At 42.2% G+C, this 21210-nt stretch overlaps 1 protein-coding gene across 7 annotated transcripts in view; it reads right to left on the bottom strand.

Annotated features, from left to right (window-relative positions):
- NPAS3 (neuronal PAS domain protein 3) overlaps positions 1 to 21210 on the bottom strand; it is a 366208-nt gene that overhangs the window by 70475 nt on the left and 274523 nt on the right. For 6 of the 7 annotated variants that reach the window (XM_063439892.1, XM_063439893.1, XM_063439894.1 and 3 more), the window contains one exon: positions 14711 to 14800. The exons of the other annotated variant lie outside the window; for it this stretch is intronic. In XM_063439892.1, coding sequence (XP_063295962.1) covers positions 14711 to 14800 — 90 coding nt within the window. The remainder of the gene's footprint in view (positions 1 to 14710; positions 14801 to 21210) is intronic. 7 annotated transcript variants of the gene reach the window in all.

The following is a 21210-nucleotide window of genomic DNA, read 5'->3' as shown; positions in this document are numbered from 1 at the left end:
TCTCAAGACCAATGCACTCGTCTTCATTCCTATATATACATACATAAATCTCAGCCATCCTCAAAAGCAACTTTGGTACAGATTCTATTAGCAGAGCTAAATGTATCTTTGGCCACTGGATACCAATTTACCCACTGGCAGCAATATAAAAGTGGGAGGAAAGCAGTAAAAAAATGTATAACCCCAAGGAACCAAAACAACTATTCTAAATCCCGTGGAAGGGTATTGACCTTACTAGTGTAAAAATAACATTTAAATAAATAAATAAATAAATAAAATGAAATGCACAAAAGCCCCAGTAAAACTTTGTAACCGTTATCCTTCATATTAAAGGCATTTCTGGAAATCCGCCTCTAGTGGTTGCCTAGTAGAGGGAGTGCAATACTGCAATATTTTACATTAGACGACTAAAGGGGACCGGGACAGTGCACCCAGACCACTTCAGACACTGATGCCTATAGTGTCCCTTTAAGAATACAAAATAAGCAGTCAATGTGGAGGAGCCAGGCACATTGTCCGGACAATGTTATGTTCTAAATACAAGAGACATAATGCAAGTTGTAACATTTTACTGGGAAAAATATCTTTTTAAAAATGGTGAACCTTTTTTAAGAAAAGAAATATGTCAATAAAATAGAATATATTGAATTAATGTTTAAGTTATTTTAGGAGGCATATCCAATATAACATGTCCCTGAAAATTCTCACCTCGGAGCTTAGTTTCCTGGCATCGGTTCATAAAATATATCTATAAAAAACAATATTCAGAGACCAGCAACAACATGAAAAGCGGTATAATGAAATTAAATTTCGAGAAAAGAGTGGTCAAAGTCGGCATGTTTGCATTGTAAACATGGGCTACAAACAATAATTACCAGATGTGTCAAAAAAAAAAAAAAAAAAAAAAATATGTCAGTGGAAGGAACACCAAAATGTATTGAACATGATATCCATTGGGACAAGATGAATGAAATGCATTTTACACAGTAAGGTTACAATTCATCACCCAGAGAGGGCAAATAGGAAGATAAAGCAGATCTCGTTAACCCCTTAAGGACTAATCACTGTTTATTAAATCTGTTCATAAATCTGCTCTTCAGGTATTCTTTGTGCAAAACACAGTATAATTTAATTTAACAACAGCGGGGATGTATAAATCAGCCTAAACAAAATTTCCAGAATACTCTATGATGGCATAAGGGACCATATATTGTTATGGTGATGAAGAATGCCAGTGATCCTAAAAGGTTAAAGATATATTAGATGCCTACCGGAGGACGGACATACAATGTTCACACATGGAAGTTTGTTAAAGATTTTGACACAGAATGGGATTACAATTGGATGTTTGAAGTTGGTGAGCCTGCCCATCCTTGTTCCATTATATAGTTTAATATTTTTTTTTAGTTTTTTCCCCAAAACACTTTATTAAGTTCTAGCTAAAGCAGATAAAGCATGTTGGGTGTCTGGTGTACATATCTAAACACTATTTAAAGAGAAATAAATCATGGTATTAAAGTAACAATAAGTAAATAAAACAGTCAGGATTATATAAGGTCCAGTTGGTTCTGTGTGGGTAAAAAAAAAAAAACCACAATCAGTGACTCTCAATTCACAAAATTGACTTTTCTTTTTTTAAGCCAGTTTTGTGAATAGCGAGTGACAGGTGACTGCTCTCAGCCAATCAGCACTACCCTTGCCCGGTAGGACCTGGCACCGTAACATCATCGTTTAGATTAAGTTGTTTTGGTACCTGGAGTGTTCCATCAAATATGGTTTTCTCACCCAGTAGTTGTAGGGAATACCAATTAGTAAATTGAAATGTTGGGTGAAAAAAGAGAGTTGTATTACAAGCATCCAAATATGGAACATAAGGCTCTCAATAGTAAAATAATTGAGAAACCTTATGTTCTTCATATTGGGATGCCTCAGTACATTCAAATTTTAACACACAGGCTCATTTGGTTTGACAGCATCAGGGTCACCTTATCTGAAGAGATCCAAGCATGAAGAATGGTCTTACTTGCAGCTACCAGTGCATTTGGATGAACCTAGTATGTTTTGAGGCTTTCTCAGGGAAAATTCTAAATATGGACAGCTGCAAGATCAGACATGGGCACCAGGAACTGTAAATGGGTCTCCAGATACGTTTGTATCACCCCCCAAAAGTCCTTTATTAGTGTCCTTTAATTGAGCAATGGAATAGGTCAGATTCATTCCGCTCGCATTTCAGACGTTTTTAACAATGAGTCAAATTCAGTTGTTGTTGGGAGTCTGATGCTAGCTAGACATGTAGTGCTATCCACCAATGCATTTCTTGGTATAAAGGCACTGGAAACAGTTTCAGTAGTTTGCTGCTGTGAAAATGTCATGAATAGAGAGGGAGTATAATGATGTTGTCCCTTTATGAATGCGGCTAGTCAAGAAAGAATGTCCCATAATTGTTCTAATACAACTGTAAACAAGCTTTGTATATTAGTAGGCTTCAGGGGGTTCCAAATAAGATAGTCTAGAGCAGGGTTGGGCAACATTCGACACTCAAGATATTGTGGACTACAATCCCCTGAAGCTTTGCCAGCATTATGGGAGATGTAGTCCACACCATCTGGAGTGCCATGGGTTGCCTACCCCTGTTCTAGAGTGAGAGAATATACTGTAACACTATCGCAGTCCCAGATTGGTTATATTCTAACCATCACATTATTAGACTGCAATCTTAAAAGCAAGACACATCTGGACTACCCACTAACCTGCTCACTGCAACACTGCCGAACCGCCCAATAACCTTCTCACTGCAACACTGCCGGACCGACCACTAACCTGCTCACTGTTACACTGCCGGACCGACCACTAACCTGCTCACTGTTACACTACCGGACCACCCACTAACCTGCTCACTGTTACACTGCGGATCGACAACTAACCTGCCCACTGTTCCACTGGTATAACGCCTTAGAACCTGCTTAACAGCACATTGCTAAATTAACTTGTAACCATGTGCTTGCACCCACACTGTTAACTAGGTATTAAGATGCTCACTGACATACAGCTTAAAGGGACACTACAGGCATCCACACTACTTCATCTCAGTGATGCACTGTCCCTGTTCCCTTAACCCTTCAATGTAAAACATTGCAGTTTCGAGAAAGTCTTGAAACAGGACCAATGGAGTTTTGAAATGTCAACTTTGCTTGTTTGTAAAATGGAATCTATTTTTTACAATATATATCGTGGTTTATGATCTATATATTGCTGTCAATGAATATGAAGATTTGGTGAATGTGTGTGACATCACATCCTGTGTTATACATAACAGATAAAATTAGTTTCTTGTAACACTTTTTTTTATTGGACTAACAGACTTTTTGATACCGGAGAAACTGACGGAAGCCAAGCACAGAGAGATGGACACAGGTTTCTTCAGGAAGGAAGAGATTCTTTATTGGATCACCGATCGGGACTCAGAGGGACTAGCGTCACCAAAATACAGCAAAGTCTGAGTACTGAATACATAGAGTACATTCCTTATATAGCACTGTAGCTCCTCCCACAATTAACTACACCCACACATACCCTTAACCTATTTAATGAATAGAGTCTAAACTCATCCATCCGGTCTAACCACGTGGCTCATCTGATACAAAGGAGAGGGACGCGTAATTCCAGTTCTTACATTCCTGCACCTGGTTAGTACAGTGATGACAGTATCTTAGCTACGTGTAATTAACTAGCTGATACTACAAACACATATACATACATATGCCTTGTGGCAATCTTAGCCTGCTAAACTTGTATTTTACTGGAATTACATCACATTCCCCCCTTTGATGCCTCTGATATTTCACAATTACTTGAGGCATCACTTAACCTTGGTTTGCATATACCTCAGGTTACCATGAACCAGACCAGACTTATCTTATGATGTGAATCTTCAACATTCATCTTCTTGCATTGGTTCTCCCTGATCTAGAGCCTTATACTTATATATCGCCATTATCTGTGCAGCAGCCTTCCTCTCTGCTATAGTTCCTATCAGGCTTTGCACAGACCTAACTACTAAGGGTATAAGACACGGTAGGAGTAGACACAACAGTAAAATCAGTAGGACTCCACCTACCACTGCCTTAAGCCCTCCAAACCACTCATACCAGCTACCAAACCAACTACTTGGATTGTACCCTTTCCATACCTGAGTAGGCACATGCGCTAGTTTAACCATATGGCTAGTAAGCTCAGCTATTGCTTGCCCTTCGTCATCTATTTGAAGACAGCAATTGCTTAGGTTAAACTTCCCACATACACCTCCCTCTACTGCCAAAAGGTAATCCAAGGCTAATCTATTTTGGTATACTGCTGTCCTCATCCTGGTGTTATGCTTCGCTAGAAGATTGAGCGCTTGTGATGTTTCATTAGTGATAATCTCAACCACCGCCTGTAACCTTATAATACGGTTGAGCATATAAATAGGGGTTCTATAACCAAAGGTACCATCCTCAGCCCACGTGGCTGGCCCATAATAATCTATAATACGCTGGGGAGGCCATTCATCATCTTCCCAGGCGCCTATCTCTATGGGTCCCCTTTTCTTCCTATGATTCACATCATACACTTTAACACCTAAAGTCTCACCTGTTTCAATCGGTAACAAGAAGAAGGATGGTTTGAGCATACCCAACACACATGCCCCTTCCCAGTCCTGTGGCAGCTCCGAATAGGCTTTCTTACCACAGATCCAGTACAAATTTGCTGGGGCTCTCCAAGTAGATGTGATGGATAGATCAAACCACACATCCTTTAAATTGGCATATCTAGCAAACGGGTTAGATGGTTCTGAGACATTTGAAGCCGACCACCAAGTTGTATTCTTTGTATCATCATCATAAGCTTTTTGCCCTAGACAAGTTAATTCTCCTACAGAAGTATTATACATTATTCCTTTCCTTGCTATGCAAACATAACCTATGATGGAGGTCTTTAATCTCCACTCAGATTTACCTCTAACACTCATATGATAATCGGCTTGTGTAGATATTAATTGGTCAACTGCCTCAGAACCGGACATTACCTCCTTTGCTTCCCAAGGCCATTGGTCTCCCATGTTAGTACCTCCACACACATAGCAGTTGGTAACATTAAGACTACCGGCAATACTTTCAGCTAAATCGATGAACAGGTTTTTAGCATTATGGGGGATCTTATTATCTATACTCATCTCTTCGTAAAAGGAATGGTATACTTGATGAGTCTGGGAGGATACCGTATCAGTCTCTATCCCTATAAATAATATTGTCCCAGGGTCTAAACCCGTCCCGTATATTTGAAACCCAAATAAATTACCATATTTATCTAAGAACTTGTCGGGGTTATTTATAAGAATATGGACTGGATTGCATTCCATAGACTTACAATAAGGGCTAGTCGGCAACTTAGTCACTATCATGTCTTTGTCTACTGTCTGTCCCCAAGTTGCCCACCCCACACAAGACCAATATGGGCAAAAGTTATAATCTCTATTTGGGCATCTAGGACTTACATATTTATTTTTGCTACTGAGACAAATATATTTATCGTTAGACCCATACGTCCTCTCCCATCTAAGATCCCCACATACATTCCACGGCTTTCTACCACTCGATATCGCTTTACACGCATCAAATAGCAGAACACCCGAAGAATGTACGGATTCTAACACCGTTTTATTAATTAGGGTCCCCTGAGGATCTCCATTCCTGAGAGTCAACCAAATTGTACGAGGCTGATACTCCGGACTGAAGCACTTAGGTTCTCCTACTCCTAAATGGCACACACTATAATCTATATTTAAGTATCTACATCTCGATACATCTCCTTTACATTCGTATTGTGAATGCCAAATTAGGGTTTGGGAAATATGGTTACCTGTTCTCGTAGTCTTAATGCATACCTCACAGCTAGGAGTGTCGGTACCTCTACCTTCCTGAATATAAAAACACATGTAAATAAACACAATCAAAAGCACATCTTTCGCCGTCATCCTCAGTCTTCGTCCGTGCGATGGAACCTCAGCTTCCAGGATGTGAGGGCTGCAGGGAATGGAGTTCTGCTCGTCTTCACAGGTGTCCCTTCGAGACTTTCCTGGCTTATACACTATGTGATGGTAAGCGGACAGGCTTTATTATGGCCTTCTCACTCACACCTGTAACAATAAAATTTGTAATCCACAATAATTCCTCGTTACTCCGACTGAGTAGTGCGTTTTAACCGGATCTTGCAGGGATTCTCTGGATCTGCTGTAACTTGCCAAGAATCGACTGCTGCTGGTTTAACCCTGGAGTGATGTATCCACGGAGTCACTTCTGCTACTTTTATTGCTGTAGGGGTAGACAAAAGAACAACATAAGGACCTCTCCACTTGGGCCCTAACGGTACAGTATTCCACTCTTTAATCCACACTTGGTCTCCTGGATGGTAACTATGAACAGGGGGATAAATATTCACAGGTAATCTATCTTGTACCCATTTCTGTACCTCCTCCATAGTCTTACCCAACTCTACAACCTGCTGCCGAGTAATTCCTTCTCCCAACTGACTCAAGTCCCCCCTTAAGTTACCAAGTACGGGAGGTGGTCGCCCATACATGATTTCAAAAGGAGAGAGGCCCATCCTTCTGGTAGGGGTACTGCGGATTCGCAATAAAGCTATGGGTAAGAGAACGTTCCACTTAAGTTGGGTTTCCTGACACATTTTAGCCAACTGGTTCTTTATAGTTCTATTCATTCTCTCTACCTTACCAGAACTCTGGGGTCTATATGCAGTATGAAGCCTCCACTTTATACCAAGCATATGAGTCAGTTGTTGTAGGCACTGGTGAACAAAAGCTGGACCATTGTCCGATCCTATAGAACAGGGTAGTCCATATCGGGGTATTATTTCTCGTAGCAGGAATCTCACAACTTCTCCTGCTTTCTCTGTACGAGTAGGACATGCTTCTACCCAGCCTGAATAGGTGCACACAATTACCAGCAGGTAACGATGTCCACCCGATTTAGGCATCACTGTAAAGTCTATTTGTAGATCGGACATGGGGAGTCCCCCCATAAACTGAACTCCTGGTGGCTTTACTGGTCCTTGTCTTGCATTATTCTTAGCACACGTTACACATCTGCGTACAATGGCCTGAGTCAAGTTGGACAATCTTGGTATGTAGAAATGTTTTCTAAGAGATTCTTCAGTACTGTCTCTCCCAGAATGTGTCCCGTTGTGATAATTTTGGACAATTTCTACCGCTAGCGATGCTGGTATAACTATTCTTCCATCTTCTAGCTGATACCACTTGTTCTCCAGATACTTTCCCGGTTCAGTCTTTAACCACTCCTCTTCTTGAGCTGTATAAACTGGAGTCCATTGGGACAGTGGAGTTGGTATAAGAGCAGCTATATGCCCTACATACTCCTGTCTTCCTGATTCAGCAGCACGCTTAGCTGCACTATCTGCCATCCGATTTCCCTTGGTTACATCACCATCTCCTCTCAGATGCGCTCGACAATGTATGATACCGACTTCTTTCGGCTCCCACACTGCTTCCAATAGTTGTAGGATTTCAGCTGCGTACTTGATTTCTTTGCCTTCTGAATTCAGTAGTCCTCTTTCTTTATACAAAGCTCCGTGGGCATGAGTGGTTAAAAACGCATACTTAGAGTCCGTATAGATATTTACTCTTAAACCTTCAGCCAATTGTAACGCTCGTGTTAGTGCTATTAATTCTGCCTTTTGTGCTGATGTTCCTTTCGCCAGTGGCCGAGCTTCTATCACCTTGTCTATTGTTGTCACTGCATATCCTGCATAGCGGATCCCTTCTTTCACATAACTACTGCCGTCGGTGTAATATTGAACATCGGGGTTCTGGATGGGAAAATCACGAAGATCTGGTCTACTTGAGAATACTTCATCCATTACTTCCAAACAATCATGTTGACTTTCAGTAGGTTGTGGCAAAAGGGTAGCTGGATTTAAGGTGTTTACAGTCTCTAAATGCACTCTTGGGTTTTCACACAACATTGCTTGATACTTGGTCATACGGCTGTTACTAAACCAATGATTTCCTTTGTAATCCAACAACGTCTGTACTGCATGTGGGACTCGTACATAAAGTTCTTGACCCAGAGTGAGTTTATCGGCTTCAGCTACTAGCAGGGCGGCTGCAGCTACGGCTCTTAGACAAGGTGGAAGTCCGCTGGCCACTGCATCCAGTTGCTTAGACATGTAGGCAACAGGTCTTTGCCATGATCCCAAGTACTGTGTCAATACTCCCACAGCCATTCTTCTTTGCTCGTGTACATATAAGTAGAATGGTCGTGTGTGATCAGGTAGACCTAATGCTGGGGCACTCATCAAAGCCTTCTTCACATCTTCAAATGCCGTTTGCTGTTCTTGGGTCCATAAGAAGGGGTCGTGCTCTGTACCTTTGATAGCTGCGTACAGAGGTTTTGCCAGTATCGCATAGCTGGGAATCCATATCCTACAGAAGCCTGCTGCCCCCAAGAATTCTCGCACTTGTCTTCTATTCTTGGGTATTGGTATTTGGCAGACAGCCTCTTTTCTCTCTGGCCCCATAATTCTTTGACCTTCAGAGATATGGAACCCCAGATACTTGACAGTTGGCAAACACAACTGAGCCTTCTTTCTAGACACCTTGTATCCTGCCTTCCAGAGAATGTGTAGTAGATCGTGCGTTGCTTGCTGACAGATTTCTTTTGTAACTGCTGCTATCAACAAGTCATCTACATATTGTAACAATACACACTCTCCTGGGATGGACTCGAAATCCAATAGATCTTGACTTAGGGCTGAACCAAATAGGGTAGGTGAATTTTTAAACCCTTGGGGCAGTCTTGTCCAAGTCATTTGGCGTTTTGAGCCCGTTACAGCGTTCTCCCATTGGAAAGCGAAAATACATTGACTTTCTGCGGCAATTCGGAGGCAAAAGAAGGCATCTTTGAGATCTAAGACTGTGAAGTAAGTAGCCCCGCCCGGAATTAAAGCAAGCAGGTTATATGGATTGGGTACAACTGGATGTATGCTAACAACCGCATCATTGACTGCTCTTAAGTCCTGCACAGGTCGATACTCATCTGTGCCGGGCTTTTGAACAGGCAGCAATGGGGTGTTCCAGGGGGAAGTACAGAATTTTAGGATACCATACCGTATGAACTTATCCAGATAGGATTGGATGTTCTTCTTAGCCTTCTGCGGAATGTGATATTGTCTTAGGCTCACTGGATAAACCCCATGTTTCAGTTCAATTTTTATTGGTGGAATATTGCGGGCCAGTCCTGGTGGGTTGTTCTCTGCCCAAACTCCTGGTATGTTAAACAATGTCTCATCACTCCTAGGGTTTTGGCTAGTCAACACTGTATAAAGTCGCCGCTCTTCTTCCTTTGGTACGGATAAAGTCATAATACCTGAAGGTCCATTAAACTTTAAAGATGTTGTTCCATCTGGTAGGAACGTAATCTGCGCTTGTAATTTGGATAGCATATCACGTCCCAGCAATTGGACTGGACATTCAGGCATATAAAGGAATTGGTGTTTTACTACGTGGCCTCCCAATGTACAGAGTCGACTTTTAAGAACCGGTCTTTCAGCACTTCTTCCAGTTGCTCCTATCACAGTAATAGTCCTTCCAGATGGAGGAGCAACTAGATTAGTCACCACTGAATGTTCAGCACCAGTGTCGATCATGAACGCACTCCTTTTCCCCCCTATTGATACATCGACCATAGGCTCCGCTCGACCAAGGGGGATGGAGCCCGGTCGGTATCAATAGTCCTCCATGACCGTGTCAGCCAATCCTACGAAGTCCCTACCTTCTCTATCGCGGGACCTTTGCGCTGCTGGAATATACCTATCTTCCCTAACACTTCCTCTGTTCCCATTACTCCCTCTATACCCATTACTCCCTCCGGGGCCTCCTCTACCTCTCGCTCTGCCTCTAAAGTTTCCGTAGCCTGCCCTGGGTTGGTCTCTCTCGTACTGCTCTCTTTGCGGACATTCGTTCCTCCAATGCCCTTCTTCCTTGCAATACGCACACTGATCCCTACTCAAAGGCTCCCTACTCCATCTATTATTGCCTCTATCTGGGCCCCGTTTATCTACGCCTGCGATCGCTACCGCTAGCATATCAGCCTTTTTACGCATCTTGCGCTCCTCCTCTTTCTTGCTTTCTGTTTCCCTATTCATATAGACCTTATTAGCTACCTCCATTAGTTGGGAGATTGACATACCTGCAAACCCTTCTAACTTTTGTAGCTTGCGCTTAATATCTCCGTAAGCTTGGCTGACAAAGGCGGAGTTAACCATTCGGGAATTGTCTGCGTCTTCCGGATTAAAGGGGGTGTACAAGCGGTACGCCTCCAATAATCGGTCATAAAAGACACTGGGCGCTTCATCGCTTTTCTGGATCACCTCAACTGTCTTCGACATGTTAATGGCTTTCTTTCCTCCGGCTTTCATGCCAGCAATTATAGCGTCTCTATAGGCTCTGAGTTGAACCATATCAGCACCATTTACGTTCCAATCGGGATCAGTGTTGGGATAATGTGTTGCGGCCCATGCTGCTGGATTAGCTTGGTTCAAAGCACGGGCTCTATCCTCTAATGCTTTAATGGCTGCTTGATTTATTCTTGTCCTTTCCTCATTGTTAAATAAAGTCATTAGTAACTGCTGGCAATCAGCCCATGTCGGATTATGCGTCTGTACTATTGAGGTGAACAGATCAGTCATGGCTTGTGGTTTCTCAGTATACGAGGAATTATGGGTCTTCCAGTTTAAAAGGTCGGTAGTGGTGAAAGGGACATATACGAAGACAGGGTCAGCGTGTGCCATTTGACCTGCGGCATCGATATAAGCTGACCCGGGATTTAAGCGAAGAGGCATCTGATAGTGCTTTAATTGTTGGGCACCAGTCAACTGTCGGGTTTGGATGGGGCTACGTAGGGAAGCGTCAGTCATGGGTTCCGGTCGGGGAGATATAGGGTATGGGGATGTGGGAGGTTGGTTTTGGGAAAAGGTAGTGAATAGAACACTTCGGGCCGAGCTAGATGAAGCTTGACCGGAAGTCTGAAGTGGCGCCAAATCAGGATATTCGTTTCTAATGGGGGTGGGTTCTGGTTCCGGAAGGGGAGATTTAGTACGAGGGGGGGTGGATCCTGTACTGGAGGAGGAAGCGGAAGTGGATGAGGGTAATGAGGGAAGGGTTACAGGACTTCCTGTATTTGCGTCACTTCCTCTTACCGGAAAGTAAGGGGGCGGCAAAGGGATCTCGGACTCAGGGGGCGTGTCCAAAATGGGCCTAACACCAGTCCTAGTGGACGAACAAGTCCTAGCTACCATGAGGCGACACTGTTCCTCGTGGCATGTCCGGAGCCATTTTGGCGAGTCATTTACGGCCTGTCTCCAACAATCAATATAAGGAAACTGGCCGTAAAGTTCAGGCCTACCTGATACAGCCACGTGTAAGCGCTGTACCAGAGTTGGATCCAAACTGCCACGTGGCGGCCATGCCGCAACCAAAGTAGGCCACTCCCTAGTGCACAAAGTGACCAAACGTACAGGGGACATCTTAACCCCAAAATCACAAACTTTGAATCCCTTTTTAAAATTCTTAACCATACATCCTAAGGGATCCGGAATCGTTGACTGCGACGCGCCCATATTTAACAGTGGAACGTCGTCGACAACGATTACTATACACGCGTACTATTCAACAGTCACACCCGTTTCCTCTGGCAACAGCACCACGTGGTACGGTTATCAAGTGAAACGTACACAATAACAATAAACACTCAGGGAATTCCCGTACACACACAGCTGCTACACCAGTCACTATATAATCAATATTATGCCCTTTGGCGTAACTACACAGTCACCCACGCTATAATTCTCTATATACGAATTACCCGTCTATAACACACCCAGTAACATCGTCTTTTACAAATAGCGGTTACAGTACGGTTAGCATAGGTCAAAGCACAAGTTAAGGTCACAATACAATTATTAGTGGTTATGGTGTTAAACATGCAATGGACGACAATGATTAGTACTTATTATATAATGTCAGTAAATATACAGGGTTATGGTACCGTGCACTATAATACAGCAACACACTATTAACACTCTCGCTAGACGGCTGAGCTCGCGCTATCTAACAAGATATACACTTTACTAAAACAATCGTTAACACATTTACAATTCCCAACTAAACTATTGGCCAGTACCTTGAATGGACTACCTAAAACTATATACACCCGTTTTGGTTAGCCACACTGCCCAATCACCACATATACATAGCGAGCTAGAGAACCGAATTTACACAGGCGCCTCTTAGTCGCACTATACAACGAGCTAGAGATCCGAATTTACACAGGCGCCTCTTAGTCGTACTATCAAAAGTCTAGTGGGTTCCAAATTTACACGCCTTCCCACTTAGCCCAGATAGGATGAGAACTAGCGAACCGAATTTACACAGGCGCCGCTTAGTCTCCCGGTCCCTCCGACCTAGCGAACGTAATATACACCCTAGAACGCTAGTCTAGACAAGACACCGGTGTCCGGCTAGGGCTATCTTACACCAGGACCCCGCCTGACTAACCAAATCAAACGGTCTGACTAAAGAGCGTTCGATCGAGCGGTGCGCCTTCGCTCCTTCCCTCCGACAGAGGGGGCAGATACAGATTCAAAAACCCCTTTGGGCCTACCGCACAATCGGTATACCCCTAGCGGGTCCTGCCGTCTAAAACAGCAGTTATCTTACCTCCTCGTTCCTGAACCTGAGTTCACACTCATCGACGGGGACACCCCAGCACTTCTCACGTAGAGGCCGATGATCTCCTGGACAACAGACCAGTGGCGCCGAGACGAAGGGAGGTCCACGCAGAAGTTCAGGGGTGCAGCCGTAGAGAACGTGGGCAAAGATAGACCGTCTCACGCCTCTGCCTCTCAGCTACCGTTGAACGATGAGCTTCCCGGCCAACGCACCAAATGATACCGGAGAAACTGACGGAAGCCAAGCACAGAGAGATGGACACAGGTTTCTTCAGGAAGGAAGAGATTCTTTATTGGATCACCGATCGGGACTCAGAGGGACTAGCGTCACCAAAATACAGCAAAGTCTGAGTACTGAATACATAGAGTACATTCCTTATATAGCACTGTAGCTCCTCCCACAATTAACTACACCCACACATACCCTTAACCTATTTAATGAATAGAGTCTAAACTCATCCATCCGGTCTAACCACGTGGCTCATCTGATACAAAGGAGAGGGACGCGTAATTCCAGTTCTTACATTCCTGCACCTGGTTAGTACAGTGATGACAGTATCTTAGCTACGTGTAATTAACTAGCTGATACTACAAACACATATACATACATATGCCTTGTGGCAATCTTAGCCTGCTAAACTTGTATTTTACTGGAATTACATCACATTTTGGCGTTACAAAGGTCTCTCTCTCTCTCTCTCTATCTATATATATATATATACACACACACACAAATCCAATAAAAAGAGTACTCGCCAGCTTTGCAAACGGATGTGTATTTAAAAACACAAAAACCATATACAAATGTAATATTTATTCCCCACTTCATCCTAGAAAAAATAAACCTTTTCTAGTGAAAATGCGATGGTTAATGGTATAGAAATAGTGGTATACGATATTGCAAGGGCTTGGCCCACACCTCACCATCTGAATTATATTAAGATGCACTGAAGTTATCAGTCTGCTGGGCCTTATTTAATGGAATAGGTGAGCAGGCAGCAGTGACAGTGTCAGGTCCCATAATGCAAAGCTTGCCAAGAACAGTCGATAATAGGACACTAGGGACAACCGGCTTACACTTTGCTGCCCTTGCCTAGGTCACAGCAGGCAGAGAGCAAAGGCCCTTTGGGATAAAGAAAAAAAACTCTACATATATTGCTGGGCAGTGCCCATGGAACAGCCTTTTTCACTGTAATGCACTATGCAAGAGTTATACAGGTACACAGACAGTCAACAAAGGTCAGGACAGAGGGATGGGGCAAGTGAACACATAGATCATTGCGGAGTGTTTTGTCTATGTAAAAGTATATCGTTTATTGACTGTGTTATGGATCTATAGCATGATTGCACATTCTGACTCACTATGTTTGGATTCATTGGTGAGATCTAACCATCTTGATTTGGGTTTTAACTTGGTATCCATTAAGTGCAAATCTAGGAGAACCCTTTTAACTTTTTTTTTTTTTTCTTCTATATTCTGGGGGTTTTTTATGTCTTTAAAACCCACCCAATATTGTATGCAAATAGCAAGAGGAAAAAAGAAAGGTTTAGATATTGTTAACAAATTGCAGAAAATTCACTTTATAAAGCTATTTGTACCATATTTATTACTTACGACAGAACTTGTTAGAACAAAAACAAATATATAGTGCAGTACTAGGACACAAATGTGATTAGATATTAGTTGATTAAACCTGAATGATAAACCTATAGCTCGTCTGTGAAGAAATTTTATAAATGTTGGTGATGTATGTACTGCGTTAGACATCAGAAGAGATGGCAGGTGCGCAGGTGTTTATTCCATACAAAGCTTTGACTTTGTGTTAGTAGTTATGGTTAAATCAGGCTCCACACTGTGCCAAGTTTACATGTGAGTGTTAGCGTGAAGAGACACATGAGGGACACTCACCTGAGACAAGCCAAGGTAGATGGACACAGTCTCCGAAATGTACAAAAATTTCCCTTCTTGGTTTAGTGCAAATACAAATCCGTCCAGAGACTGCAGGGAAAAGAACAAGAGACAGTCACAAACGGAGAGGCAGGGAGACAGTCACTGGGAAAGGGGAGAGTTACACAGTGGCAGGGTTACACAATAATTATCCTGAGCAGGAGAGACAAACAGAGATACAGTCATACACAGAAGGAGAGAAAGTATACACAAGGTAGAACTGACAGCCCCAACATATGGGGAGACAACTGAATAGAGACAATTACATAAATAGAAATAGACCGTAAAATAGATGGGCGCGACTGTCATTAACAGTAGAATATCAGTAGATGTATTGTTTTCCACAACTGGTCTGTTTACCACCAATTTAAACTCCCACATTTTGCATAGGGAACACAAGGCTGAATACCAGTACTCTAAAAAGTTAAGTCTGACAACGCTAGAATAAAATAACAATTTGAATTTGTCCGCTTGCTTTTTTTATACTGGCCCATTAGCAATTATCTGTTTTCAGTCTCACTTTTGGTTGGCAGCTCGTTTTACCAGGGGCCGGTTAAACTGTCAGAATCCTGGGAAACTTTGCAATCAATTTGTAACAGCAATAAAGATCAGACGGCCAACTTCAGAAACATTCTAATGTGTTCAAGTACTGCTAAACATGTGTTCATAAAAGGTTGTTTTCCATGAGAGACGTCAAGCAACTGAGGCACAATTAGCTACTGCAAATGATATATAAATATAAAATATAAATATTCCTTCCTGGAAAAAAAAAATAGAGTATTGATGCAGGATACGTATAAAATACATGCATTATTTCATCTACATTTCTCTGCCATTATGTAAGCTGTATGAAAAGCATCAATATAAGAATAAAAAGATAAAGGCGATTGAGCCTCCTTTGTTCCCATGTAAAGCGTCCATTCAGATGTGTTTATACATACAGTAACAGCAAACAATATCAAATGGATCATTGGAGAGAGCGTTGGAAAGGGTTTGAAAGGCATAAGTGAGGAGTACTGATAAAAAGACGAAATATAAGGAAACCATGGATATTAAAGCAACACTGTCTCTTGTGGATGGGGGTTTGACATATTTACCGAAACCTCCATATCTCCTCAATGGTGTCCAGAGCCTATATCAAGGACACTCTCTCACCCATGTGTGACCGTAAAAAACAGGGGTCTTTGCAAGATCCCATAAGACAAGATGTAGATAACCTTGTGCATGCGCAATGAGAGGCTGAAGGCATCTATTGGCACATCATGTCAGAAGAATCCCTTTCCATCGGCAAAAAGAAGTCGCAGAAGCAGCTTCAAAATTCTCCCTTTTAGCTCTTACATAGCACAATGTAATGACACATGCACTTTATGATCCATCTTTGTTCCTTTATATGACATTGAGAATTCCTAGTGCTGATTATTTAAGGGATACTATAGGAGCTATAATAATTTTATCTTATTAAAGTGGTTACAGTGCCTAGAATCATCTGCTGCTGTCCCTCCAATCAGTTTTAAAATATTTTCAAACAGTTTAACATTAAAGGGTCCCTACTGGAGGTATGGCTACGGCAGAGATCACACATTTCCTACTAGCCATATCAATTCATTCCAGCAATGGGCGCTGTGATAGGACCTAAGCGGTCTTCTGACACTCTCACCCATTACAGCTCAGGCTAATACTTCCTCATTAGCCCAAGCAGCACAGAAGGCATGGGCTGCTGGGGACTCTTGTATAGCATAGAACAGTTTAATCCTGAATGGAATGTCAGTGCCAGGGGATTCCAGACACCATAACCACTTTGATGAGATTAAGTAGTTAATGTTCTGCCACTATCAAATGACAATCATTATTTATTAACTCAACAGTTTTGGTTTTTTTTTAACAAAAAGCAGTAAAACAATATAAAAAAATGGAAGACTTTGGTGACAATTAGTGACAGCACCTTTAATGGAATATAAATGATATAACCTTGATCACAATATTAATCGTGAAAGGCAGTTTGGTGCACAGTACCTTTACCTAAAAAGTGACCAAAAGCGGAGACAGCTGTGTGATATTACGAATAGTTGTAAAAAGTTAGTGTCACAAAGTTAGATAATTGATCAGAGGGTGAAGCAAGTGGTAGAAAGAGAATTGCGGGCACTCTGGGAGTGAAGCAAAGAGAGAATTGTCTGCACTCAGAGAAGCCAGCACTGACAGGGTGAGGCAGAGACAGCGTTGGCTAAGGATAGAGAGATGGAGGAAGGCAACCAGGGATAAGGGAGTGAGAGGGAGGGAGGGAGGACATGCCTCTCTCCTCAGGTTATGAATGAATGAGCACTGTTGTTTTTTCATCTCAGCGTGCAAGGATTTAATTAAGTGATAACAGTCACCTTGGGTGGCTGTACTGACCAGTAATGTAGGTAAGCAGGAGGCAGCCTCAATCTATCTCCGAACGGGCAGAAGGGGCAGGGTTGTGGGGGCAGTGAGCTATTTGCCAATTTTTTTTTCTGCTGATAAACATCAGATGGGAGAACGAATGGAAAAAAAATTACATGAAAGTGGTGTTATTCAGGGAAAAACAATACTGGCTGAAATACAAACACTCCATTTACCTGTGTTATTTCAGACACAGCTTGGGAAGTGCAATATTACATTTCCTCACTAACGGCGAGACATGCATAGCCAGAAATAAGCTACCCATGTTACATACATGATATGTCTACATTGTGATAATAGATATGACACATTGCATGTAAAGGCCATAGACATTCTGCAATCATTCACAGAATTCACAGTCACCATAATAAAACAATTCTAGGAGTAGGGGTGACTGCTAGGGCGGTTTACAGAACCATGAATTGTGAGGAAATGACTAGAGAATTGCAAAGTTTAGGACAAATCGCCTACATGCAAAGAATAGCAGAGATGGCGATATCTCCAATTCTGCGCTTTTCGTGTTAATTCCCTGTTTAAGTGAATAGCCCTGTGTCTCTCTGCGGCTGCTTATTCAGTGAATAGTAAAATTGCACTTTGGCCTACAGAGACGCGCCTTTACGTGCTTTCACTGGCCTATCCTGCCGTCTCTGAGGGAAGCATCACAAAACATTCATCGACATCTTAACATTCTCAAGTTACTGACCCCACTGCACTAATCTGGACCTGGTTTCTGATTCACACCATTATTACAACCAAACCATTAGCCTTAGCATTGTTCTCCACAGCCTGAAGTATACCCATCTATGATGTTCTAAGGGATGAGGAGTCTGAGAGGAGGGGGTTATGGCACCTAGGAGCAGGGGGCGAGGGAGCTCCAGAGAGAATCCACTCTCGATATGGCCAATGTGCAGTAATTATGCTAATTGCATGAATGCCCTTGCTCGTTTTTTTTTTTTTTCTGCTGAACAGCTGAAGAAAAATAAAGGGAAATTGCCCTGCGCACAGCGCAGTGCGAGAAGAATGCTAAACAGCTCTGTTTGTTGTCTGATTATAGGTCTGTTTACACTAAATTCCAGAGGTAATTGCCGATTTTGATTGCACGCTTATTTGTGCTCTGGTACAGCCGGGGGACACTGGGGTCTGTCTGCTTTTATAATTAAATCGTTTTGTGACACGGGCAGAGACTGTGAGAGACTTGCATGTGACAAGACTAGCGCAGGACAAATGGGATGGATATCTATATTGGAAAAAAGTGGTGAATAGATTGGACGCAAATATTTTATATAGAGGACTGTCTAACCTGGTAATATTACTAACCAGCATTTTACTGTGCATGTAACGCCAATGTTCGTATATTTCAATAAAAGAACATTTACTGCAGTTTGGATGTTTGAGCTCCTTAATCTGTTATATCTCTACTCACAAGCAGTTCCATATGTTCATTACTTTTTCATTTATATTCAAGCTCACCTTTAGAATTTTGCCATGTCCTAATTGTGTAAATGAAAACTCAATTCAATGAGAATATGAAAAGGAAAACACCCCACAATTTTAATTTTAAACCGTGCATGCATCGTACCGAACGCTGAGGGGTCCTTGGTGGGCTAGGTACAGCGCGATTTTTAGTAGCCACTATCAACCTCCTTAATTAACGCACTGCGGTCCTATATCATGTTTATAAATGAGAAGGCAGACATTTGTAAAGCAGTGTTAAAACCACTTCAGCTCCTATAATACCCTACCCAGTTTATTTATCAAAGTGTGTAAACCCTCTCTTGATTTGAAAACATAAGAAATGAAAAGCAGTTTTTTCCTCGCTTGCAACTTTAACTGCAGCTTAGCGATTCTAATCCACTAGGCTACAAGGTGCTGCGTGTCTTCCAGGCAGTGAGGCATTAAAAATCACTTGTAGTCGTTAATTGGTTCACATCATCAGTTTGCATTACACCCCCTAATCGTCTCGCACTGTCATAAGGTGGTTAGCTCTCACTGAGCGCGTTACACAGCAGCAAATAAAGGGTTACAGCCTTGACTCAGTATCAAGCTGGATGGGGAGATACGGATCACACAGACGCAGTACTTAGTGGCCCAGAGAGGCATTTGTCTGCTCTGCGAGCTGCTCTTGACACATCCTCCAACGGAGGAGCTGAGTACTCTTTGTCTTGGGTTTGATGCAGGTTAAGTGGCCCATACATCTCTCTGGAATCTCAAAAGCACCTTGAAGGCTAACGGCAGCGCAGCACACCGCACGGCCTCGCTGATAGGATCTCCAGCAATTTCCCTTCTTCCATCCTGCTAATCACTTGTCTTTTTTTTTTTTTACTCCGGCTAGGTTTTCTCTACCATTTGAAGCTGAGTTTTACATTGTATTCGGCTACATTGATGCACGCGGACTGTCACTGTCACAGCTGGCGCCAGACGCAGCTATGACAAAGTAAGAAGCAACCTGTGGCTCACTATGCATAGTGACACAGTGACAGAACTAATCTATAGCAAAATGTGCTTGTAATAAAAAAAGCATTGCTGGGAGACAGTGGTAGTAGGGGCCTACAGCAAGTCAACTAAGAACATGCATTAGTTTGTAAAAAAAAGAATAACAACATGCACCCAACTCCCAGTGTGACGGCAGATGAGAACCATTCGGCCCATCTAGTCTGCCCAATTTTCTAAATACTTTCATTAGTCCCTGGCCTTATCCTATAGTTAGCATAGCCTTATACCTATCCCACACATGCTTAAACTCCTTCACTGTGTTAACCTCTACCACTTCAGCTGGAAGGCTATTCCATGCATCCACTACCCTCTCAGTAAAGTAATACTTCCTGATATTATTTTTAAACCTTTCCCCCGAAAATAAGCCCTAGCTTATTTTGGGGGAATGCTCGTAATATAAACCCTACCCCGAAAAATAATATCTAGTAGCTAGTTCGCTAATCTAGGTTCGGGGAATTTTCTCAGTGGCTGAGTGGTGTTCACATTGTCCCTTTTTAAAACATTGTACAACAGAAAGACTATACTTCATCCATCACCTAGTCCTTGATAAATTGCACCAAAACATGTTGCCATCAGAGATAAAGGGATTTATTTATTATTATTTATTTTTTTTTATAGGGAAGAAGGGTAATAGTGACAGCTATGAAGGAGGAGGTACGAGAGGTGCTGACATTCTTTGTCTAAAGGTCACAGTGAAGGTATCCTGCTGGATTAGACTGGAGGCGAAAGGTCAAACAAGAACTGAAAGATGATGGTATAATCAAAGTCTACAACATTGGAGGGAAATGGGTGGAAAACGAGCATCTAACATCAAGTTTATTAAATGTACCCACAGAACTAAGTGCCTACTCAAATTAATTGCCTTAGAAGACAACCAGTGAATATTTATGTACTTAGCATAAAGATAGGGATGCAGGGAGGGGATTAGAGACAGTAATCTAAAAAAAAGCCTAGACACGAATATCAACCTCCTTAAAAAAAATAAAAAAAAAACAAAACAAAAAAAAACCTTTATTGTACCGGTTAGTGTTATCTTTGCAAATAGAGCTGCGCTGCACTGCAATATATGGATTAGTTTTCTTAAAACTATAGCAGAAATAAGTCAATATTTAGCATTCTACAATCAGCTGGGAGTAAATGAGTTAAATTAGTCTTGCTGCCCCACCTCCCCGCTTTCATTCTTTTATAGCTCGACTTCCTCTCGGCTAGGCCATTCTGATAAAGAAAAGCCATTTTCCTGATTAAAGTGTGAGCCGGTGAGAAGATGCTATTTTTCTCTTAAAGAATCCGGCTGGGGCTCCGAGTTTCAGAGATCGGAAAAATCAATGAGAAACAGATTAATGTGAATGCAGACGAAAGGACACAGCAAACGGCTGGAGAGCGTAGTCCGAGAACCATCTGTTAAACCTCAAATCACCAGGCCTGCACATACTATATGACTCTGAAACATCAGACACAGACAACCAATCCCCTACACCAAGCATTTAACCAAGAAAATTGACTATTTTAATATATGATTTTATGTTTCTAAAACTTGGGGTAAGCCAGGT

This window comes from Pelobates fuscus, chromosome 13 (genome assembly GCF_036172605.1).
Source record: "Pelobates fuscus isolate aPelFus1 chromosome 13, aPelFus1.pri, whole genome shotgun sequence".
In the NCBI taxonomy this organism is placed as follows: domain Eukaryota; kingdom Metazoa; phylum Chordata; class Amphibia; order Anura; family Pelobatidae; genus Pelobates; species Pelobates fuscus.
The sequence above is the reverse complement of the archived record's forward strand: the minus strand, read 5'-3'. Positions and strand labels throughout refer to the sequence as shown.